The sequence below is a fragment of the Cherax quadricarinatus genome, unplaced genomic scaffold (assembly GCF_038502225.1).
Source record: "Cherax quadricarinatus isolate ZL_2023a unplaced genomic scaffold, ASM3850222v1 Contig1237, whole genome shotgun sequence".
Classification (NCBI taxonomy): Eukaryota; Metazoa; Arthropoda; class Malacostraca; order Decapoda; family Parastacidae; genus Cherax; species Cherax quadricarinatus.
The window spans coordinates 90,571-99,826 of NW_027196263.1; the positions used below are offsets into that span (position 1 = coordinate 90,571).

General features: G+C 53.4%; 1 protein-coding gene across 1 annotated transcript; it reads right to left on the reverse strand.

Annotated features, from left to right (window-relative positions):
• Nucleotides 1–632: 632 nt before the first annotated feature.
• LOC128704774 (zygotic gap protein knirps-like) lies at nt 633–9,197 on the reverse strand. Its single transcript, XM_070080913.1, has 3 exons — nt 8,941–9,197; nt 3,603–3,754; nt 633–1,882 (listed from the first exon to the last, which is right to left on the reverse strand). The coding sequence occupies exons 1-3, from the start codon at nt 9,016–9,018 to the stop codon at nt 784–786; spliced, it is 1,329 nt and encodes a 442-aa protein (XP_069937014.1). The 5' UTR covers nt 9,019–9,197; the 3' UTR covers nt 633–783.
• Nucleotides 9,198–9,256: the final 59 nt, after the last annotated feature.

A 9,256-nucleotide genomic window follows, 5' to 3' on the forward strand; every position in this document is an offset into this window, starting at 1 on the left:
TTTTCTAATTAAGCTCTGGGTTCACAAGGTTCCTTATTAAACCCCGAAAAGCAGGAACCTTGCGTGATTTTCATTTTTTGGTATAAATTTTGCAGAATATACCTGGAGGTATATAGCTGTGTATATATAGGAAGTGTTTCTTAATGTATATATACCGAGATGTGTTTATTTCTCAGTGTATATACACCAAGAAGTATATATCGCAGTGTATATATAGGTAGTGTATGTTAATGTGTATATATTAAGGGGTAGATTATTTCTGTGTATATACATCGAGAGGTATATACACCGAGAGGTGTACATCACTGTGTATATGCACTGTGTATATATACACTGTGCATATATACACTGTATATATATACACTGTGTTTATATACACTGTGTATAAAGCATTAGTGATCCTCGTGTAGATAGGCTTCAAACCTGATTAACCAAGCAACCAATACCTTTAGGGTGAACATTAACTGTTGCATATGTGTCTTACCTAACAACCTTTAGGGTGTTACGAGGGTCGATGCCCCCCGCGGCTCGGACCGTGACCAAAGGAACATGAATACGAAGACCATTTTCACATATCTTTATTTTTGCAATTAATGTGATCAATCACATTTAGACACGAATGTGATCTTTCGTCTAAAATCTTAGAAAGTGCATCAAAGGGGACCACGATTTACCTTAGTTTTTGAAAACGTGAGTACAATAGCCATAAATATATTTACAGTAACCGTAAATGATTTACAATAAATAATAATAAATAGTGGGTAAGGGAAGCCCAGCTGGGTTTTAAACTGGGCTTATTGGGGGAATTAGGGTATTGTAGGTATCGTCCGGGCAGTTCATTGGTGAGCTGAGTATTCCATTGGTCCTTACGATACATGAGATAGACAGCATACTCTCTTCCATGTTGGACGATAGATTAGTCTCATATTTACCATCGATGTGAGCGAGACTTCCTTGTACGGTCTCTTTTTCGGTTTCTTCTCGATTTTGGGTCTCAGGATTCGAGATTTTGCTCTTGAGTGAGAGGTCCAGGATGTAAGGATGCTCAGGATGGTTTCTGTCTTCTTTCCAGCGTGTATAAGAGAAGGTTTCACTAGCCTTCACGGAGAGGTCGATAGGCGTATCGTAATCCCTGTCTACCTCAGAGAGATACCGTGGTTTCTTATCCTCTTCGTAAAGACTTCGATACATTCTGTCTTCGTGAAGACCTGTTTTTTTCACTTCCATTCGTGAAGACAAGAAAGAATTCGTGTACATCTTTTCTTCATTCTTATTCACTGCTTGCTTTAGTTTTTTCATAGGCCTATGGAACAGAGAATCTTCCGCTTGACGCTTAGCTGGAAGAGCGAAGCTTCGTATGGGTGAGCTGGGTCTACTGGTACTAATACTCTGTGGTACTGATACCGTAGTACTCCTTAAAGGAGGGGTACTGTGGGTGTTATAGCCGATGCTGTAATATCTACCGAGTTTATGCCTATCTTCAAAGGCATGTTGGAGAAAGGGGTGGATAGAGTGACTAGAATAGGCCGAAACGGATAGAGGAAAACGATTTAACAGCAGAGAATTAAGCTGTGGTTCCGAGTACAGCCCTGAAGGGAGTACTGACAACTTGGGATAGAGAGACAAGTACTCTAGAGATGGAGTTCTGAGTGCAGCATCCACTGATGAATCTGAGGTGTGAGAACTGGGACTGCTGAGAGCTGGTGAGGTACGCTTGGGTGATTGATGGGGGACATCAATGCTGCACACGTCAATGTTATCACTGTCATCCTCGCTGGGAGTTCGACCCCAGCATCCCACCTCAGGTGGGGTCCCAGATCTGGCAGGTCCTGAGTCGTCCAGGAGACAGTGGATTTTAAACCAGTTTGATCGTCTACCATATCTGAAGGAGGGAGAGAGAGGTGTGAGGTACATGATGCTGACACCTGACACACTGTGATGCTGACACCTGACACACTGTGATGCTGACACCTGATGCTGACACCTGACACACTGTGATGCTGACACCTGACACACTGTGATGCTGACACCTGGCACACTGTGATGCTGGCACCTGACACACTGTGATGCTGGCACCTGACACACTGTGATGCTGGCACCTGACACACTGTGATGTTGACACCTGACACACTGTGATGCTGGCACCTGACACACTGTGATGTTGACACCTGACACACTGTGATGTTGACACCTGACACACTGTGATGTTGACACCTGACACACTGTGATGCTGGCACCTGACACACTGTGATGCTGACACCTGACACACTGTGATGCTGGCACCTGACACACTGTGATGCTGACACCTGACACACTGTGATGCTGGCACCTGACACACTGTGATGCTGACACCTGACACACTGTGATGCTGGCACCTGACACACTGTGATGCTGACACCTGACACACTGTGATGCTGGCACCTGACACACTGTGATGCTGACACCTGACTCTGTATAAGGCTGACACTTAGCAGTATAATAAAGGACATTAAGACCACATGTGTAGACCACATGTAGACTACATTTAGACCACATGTAGACCACATGTGTAGACCACATGTAGACTACATTTAGACCACATGTAGACCACATGTGTAGACCACATGTAGACTACATTTAGACCACATGTAGACCACATGAAGACCACACGAAGACCACATGTAGACCACATGTAGACCCCATAAAGACCTCACAGAGGGGAAATAAAAACCTCATATAGAGGAGATTTAGGTCAGGTCAGGTCAGGTCAGGTCAGGTCAGGTCAGGTCAGGTCAGGTCAGGTCGGGTCAGGTCAGGTCAGGTCAGGTCAGGTCAGGTCAGGTCAGGTCAGGTCAGGTCAGGTCGGGTCAGGTCAGGTCAGGTCAGGTCAGGTCAGGTCAGGTCAGGTCAGGTCAGGTCAGGTTCGTCAGGAAACATGACCAGTGTTTCCTGATGCGGGTCTTAGATGATGATATAAAGACACTTAGAGCCAGGCTCTGGCATTATAGGTCTACCTGGAGCACAATTCGGCAATATAGGCCTACCTGGAGCCACAACTGGACATTATAGACCAAACTGGAGCCAGAATTGGACAAAATCTATCTACCTACAGCCATTCATGGACAATATAGGCTTACCTGCAGTCAGACTTGGATATTATAAGCCTACCTGGAGCCAGATTTGAGCATTATAGGCCTACCTGGAGACAGATTTGAACACTATAGGCATACCTGGAGTCAGATTTGAACATTATAGGCATACCTGGAGCCAGATGTGGACAAGATAGGCCTACTTGGAGCCACATTTTGGCAATATAGGCCTAGATTCATACTTGGACATAGGCCTAAGAGCCATACTTGGACAATATAAGCCTACTTGGAGCCACACTTGGGCAATATAGAACTGCCTAGAGGTACACTTGGACAATATAGGCCTACCTGGAGCCAGATTTGGATAAGATAGGCCTACTTGGAGCCACACTTGGGCAATATAGAGCTACCTAGAGGTACACTTGGACAATATAGGCCTACCTGGAGTCAGACTTGGATAAGATAGGCCTACTTGGAGCCACACTTGGGCAATATAGAACTACCTAGAGGTACACTTGGACAATATAGGCCTACCTGGAGCCAGATTTGGACATGCCTACCACCAGGCACTTGCGGAGACGACAAGCCTTGCACGATGTTCGGTTCTTCTTGTTGATGACACAACGACCGTCGTTCTTACACTCTCCCAGCGACGACACATTGTTGTAGGTTCTCCCGAAGAACGACTGCTGGGGGAGAGGACGAGTTACTGTGGGAGGTACTGTGGAAGGTACTGGGGGATGTACCGGGGAGGTACTGTTGTAGGTTCTCCCGAAGAACGACTGCTGGGGGAGAGGACGAGTTACTGTGGGAGGTACTGGGGGAGGTACTGGGGGATGTACTGGGGGAGGTACTGGGGGATGTTCTGAGGGATGTACTGGGGAGGGTACTGTTGTAGGTCCTCCCGAAGAACGACTGCTGGGGGAGAGGACGAGTTACTGGGGGAGGTACTGGGGAAGGTACTGGGGGAGGTACTGGGGGAGGTACTGGGGGATGTACTGGGGAGGGTACTGTTGTAGGTCCTCCCGAAGAACGACTGGTGGAGGAGAGGACGAGGTACTGGGGGAGGTATTGGGGGATGTACTGGGGAGGTACTGGGGAAGGTACTGGGGGATGTACCGGGGAGGGTACTGTTGTAGGTCCTCCCGAAGAACGACTGCTGGGGGAGAGGACGAGTTACTGTGGGAGGTACTGGGGAAGGTACTGGGGGATGTACCGGGGAGGTACTGTTGTAGGTTCTCCCGAAGAACGACTGCTGGGGGAGAGGACGAGTTACTGGGGGAGGTACTGGGGAAGGTACTGGGGGAGGTACTGGGGGAGGTACTGGGGGAGGTACTGGGGGATGTACTGGGGAGGGTACTGTTGTAGGTCCTCCCGAAGAACGACTGCTGGGGGAGAGGACGAGTTACTGGGGGAGGTACTGGGGAAGGTACTGGGGGAGGTACTGGGGGAGGTACTGGGGGAGGTACTGGGGGATGTACTGGGGAGGGTACTGTTGTAGGTTCTCCCGAAGAACGACTGCTGGGGGAGAGGACGAGTTACTGGGGGAGGTACTGGGGGAGTTACTGGCGGAGTTACTGGGGGAGGTACTGGGGAAGGTACTGGGGAGGGTACTGTTGTAGGTCCCCCCGAAGAACGACTGCTGGGGGAGAGGACGAGTTACTGTGGGAGGTACTGGGGAAGGTACTGGGGGATGTACCGGGGAGGGTACTGTTGAAGGTTCTCCCGAAGAACGACTACTGGGGGAGAGGACGAGTTACTGGGGGAGGTACTGGGGGATGTACCGGGGAGGGTACTGTTGTAGGTTCTCCCGAAGAACGACTGCTGGGGGAGAGGACGAGTTACTGGGGGAGGTACTGGGGGATGTACCGGGGAGGGTACTGTTGTAGGTTCTCCCGAAGAACGACTGCTGGGGGAGAGGACGAGTTACTGTGGGAGGTACTGGGGGATGTACCGGGGAGGGTACTGTTGTAGGTTCTCCCGAAGAACGACTGCTGGGGGAGAGGACGAGTTACTGGGGGAGGTACTGGGGAAGGTACTGGGGGATGTACCGGGGAGGGTACTGTTGTAGGTTCTCCCGAAGAACGACTGCTGGGGGAGAGGACGAGTTACTGTGGGAGGTACTGGGGAAGGTACTGGGGGATGTACCGGGGAGGTACTGTTGTAGGTTCTCCCGAAGAACGACTGCTGGGGGAGAGGACGAGTTACTGGGGGAGGTACTGGGGGAGGTACTGGGGGAGGTACTGGGGGAGGTACTGGGGGAGGTACTGGGGGATGTACTGGGGAGGGTACTGTTGTAGGTCCTCCCGAAGAACGACTGCTGGGGGAGAGGACGAGTTACTGGGGGAGGTACTGGGGGAGGTACTGGGGGAGGTACTGGGGGAGGTACTGGGGGAGGTACTGGGGGATGTACTGGGGAGGGTACTGTTGTAGGTCCTCCCGAAGAACGACTGCTGGGGGAGAGGACGAGTTACTGGGGGAGGTACTGGGGTAGGTACTGGGGGAGGTACTGGGGGAGGTACTGGGGGCGGTAGGGGGGGATGTACTGGGGAGGGTACTGTTGTAGGTCCTCCCGAAGAACGACTGCTGGGGGAGAGGACGAGTTACGGGGGGAGGTACTGGGGGAGGTACTGGGGGAGGTACTGGGGGAGGTATTGGGGGATGTACTGGGGAGGGTACTGTTGTAGGTCCTCCCGAAGAACGACTGCTGGGGGAGAGGACGAGTTACTGGGGGAGGTACTGGGGGAGGTACTGGGGGAGGTACTGGGGGAGGTACTGGGGGATGTACTGGGGAGGGTACTGTTGTAGGTCCCCCCGAAGAACGACTGCTGGGGGAGAGGACGAGTTACTGTGGGAGGTACTGGGGGAGGTACTGGGGGATGTACCGGGGAGGGTACTGTTGTAGGTTCTCCCGAAGAACGACTGCTGGGGGAGAGGACGAGTTACTGGGGGAGGTACTGGGGGATGTACCGGGGAGGGTACTGTTGTAGGTCCTCCCGAAGAACGACTGCTGGGGGAGAGGACGAGTTACTGTGGGAGGTACTGGGGGAGGTACTGGGGGATGTACCGGGGAGGGTACTGTTGTAGGTTCTCCCGAAGAACGACTGCTGGGGGAGAGGACGAGTTACTGTGGGAGGTACTGGGGGAGGTACCGGGGGGGGTACTGGGGGAGGTACTGGGGAAGGTACTGTGGGATGTACCGGGGAGGGTACTGTTGTAGGTCCTCCCGAAGAACGACTGCTGGGGGAGAGGACGAGTTACTGGGGGAGGTACTGGGAAAGGTACTGGGGAGGGTACTGTTGTAGGTCCTCCCGAAGAACGACTGCTGGGGGAGAGGACGAGTTACTGGGGGAGGTACTGGGGAGGTATTGGGATGTACTGGGGAGGGTACTGTTGTTGGTCCTCCCGAAGAACGACTGCTGGGGGAGAGGACGAGTTACTGTGGGAGGTACTGGGGAAGGTACTGGGGGATGTACCGGGGAGGGTACTGTTGTAGGTTCTCCCGAAGAACGACTGCTGGGGGAGAGGACGAGTTACTGGGGGAGGTACTGGGGAAGGTACTGGGGGATGTACCGGGGAGGTACTGGGGGATGTACTGGGGGATGTACCGGGGAGGTACTGTTGTAGGTCCTCCCGAAGAACGACTGCTGGGGGAGAGGACGAGTTACTGGGGGAGGTACTGGGGAAGGTACTGGGGGATGTACCGGGGAGGGTACTGTTGTACTCCCGAAGAACGACTGCTGGGGGAGAGGACGAGTTACATACTGGGGAAGGTACTGGGGGATGTAGGTACCTCCTGAAGGACGACTGCTGGGGGAGAGGACGAGGTACTGGGGGTACTGAGAGATGAACTGGGGGGATGTACTGGGGTACTCGGGGATATACTGGGGGTACTTGGGGATGTACGAGAAAGGTACTGGGGAAGGTACTGGGAGTTACTGGGGAAGGGACTGAAGCAGGTACTGGGGAGGTACTGGGGGAGGGACTGGGAGAGTTGCTGGGGGAGGTACTGAAAGAGTTGCTGGGGGAGGGACTGGGAAAGTTGCTGGGGGAGGGACTGGGAGAGTTGCTGGGGGAGGCACTGGGAGAGTTGCTGGGGGAGGAACTGAGAGAGTTGCTGGAGGAGACACTGGGAGAGTTACTGGGGGAGGCACTGGGAGAGTTGCTGGGGAGGCACTGGGAGAGTTACTGGGGGAGGCACTGGGAGAGTTGCTGGGGAGGCACTGGGAGAGTTGCTGTGGGAGGGACTGGAGCAGGTACTGGGAGAGTTAATGGGGTAGGTACTGGGTGAGTTACTGGGGGAGGTATTGGGAGAGTTACTGGGGGAGGTACTGGAGAGGTACTGAGAGTTACTGGTGGAGGTACTGGGAGAGTTGTTGGGGGAGGTACTGGGGAGGTACTGGGGTAGGTACTGGGGGAGGTACTGAGAAAGGTACTGAGAGAGTTACTGGTGAAGGCACTGGGAGAGTTACTGGAGGAGGTACTGGGGGGTAGAGTTACTGGGGTAGGTACTGGGTGAGTTACTGGGGAAGGTACTGAGAGAGTTGCTGGGGAAGGTACTGGGAGAGTTACTGGGGGAGGTACTGTGGGAGGTACTGAGAGAGCTGCTGGGGGAGGTACTGGGAGAGTTGCTGGGGGAGGTACTGGGGAGGTACTGGGGTAGGTACTGGGGGGTACTGAGGGAGGTATTGAGAGTTACTGGGGAGATACTGGGAGAGTTACTGGGGGAGGTACTGGGAGAGTTACTGGAGGAGGTACTGGGAGAGTTACTGGGGGAGGTACTGGGAGAGTTACTGGGGAAGGTACTGGGAGAGTTACTGGGGGAGGTACTGAGGGAGGTATTGAGAGTTACTGGGGAGATACTGGGAGAGTTACTGGGGGAGGTACTGGGAGAGTTACTGGAGGAGGTACTGGGAGAGTTACTGGAGGAGGTACTGGGAGAGTTACTGGGGGAGGTACTGGGAGAGTTACTGGAGGAGGTACTGGGAGAGTTACGGGGGAGGTACTGGGAGAGTTACTGGAGGAGGTACTGGGAGAGTTACTGGAGGAGGTACTGGGAGAGTTACTGGGGGAGGTACTGGGAGAGTTACTGGAGGAGGTACTGGGAGAGTTACTGGAGGAGGTACTGGGAGAGTTACTGGGGGAGGTACTACTGGGAGAGTAACTGGAGGAGGTACTGGGGGAGGTACTGGGAGAGTTACTGGGGGAGATACTGGGAGAGTTACTGGGGGAGGTACTGGGAGAGTTACTGGAGGAGGTACTGGGAGAGTTACTGGAGGAGGTACTGGGAGAGTTACTGGGGAAGGAGAGTTACTGGGGGAGGTACTGGGAGAGTTACTGGGGGAGGTACTGGGAGAGTTACTGGGGGAGGTACTGGGAGAGTTACTGGTTACTGGGGGAGGTACTGGGAGAGTTACTGGGGGAGGTACTGGGAGGTGGGGGAGGTACTGGGAGAGTTACTGGGGGTTACTGGGGGAGGTACTGGGAGAGTTACTGGGGGAGGTACTGGGAGAGTTACTGGTTACTGGGGGAGGTACTGGGAGAGTTACTGGGGGAGGTACTGGGAGGTGTACTGGGAGAGTTACTGGGGAAGGTACTGGGAGAGTTACTGGGAGAGGGGGAGGTACTGGGAGAGTTACTGGGGGTGGTGCTGGGAGAGTTACTGGGGAGGTAATGAGGGAGGTGCTGAGAGTTACTGGGGAAGGTACTGGGAGAGTTACTGGGGAGGTACTGGGAAGAATTACTGAGGGAGGCTCTTCGGAGAGTGAAGAGGAAGAAGAGGAGGAGGAAGAGGAAGAAGAGGAGGAGGAAGAGGAAGAAGAGGAAGAGGAAGAAGAAGAAGAGGAGGAAGAGGAGGAAGAGGAAGACTCACCTTACAACCCTCACAAGTGAAAGCACCAAAATGAAATCCGGCAGCTGGTTCTCCACACACACGACACAGCTGGTTCATCCTGCACCACCTAGCCAAGGCCTACACCTGGCTAGGGCCACACCACCTTCCTGGCGCCACACCCCTACCACCTGGCTGGGGCTACACCTGCACCTCCTGGCTGAGGTCACACCACCTGGCTGGGGTTATACCTGCACCACCTGGCTGGGGCTACACCTGCACCTCCTGGCTGGGGCCACACCTCCTGGGAAAGATGGAAATCCTCCATTAGACAGCTGGTTCAGTGTGTCCATTTTTT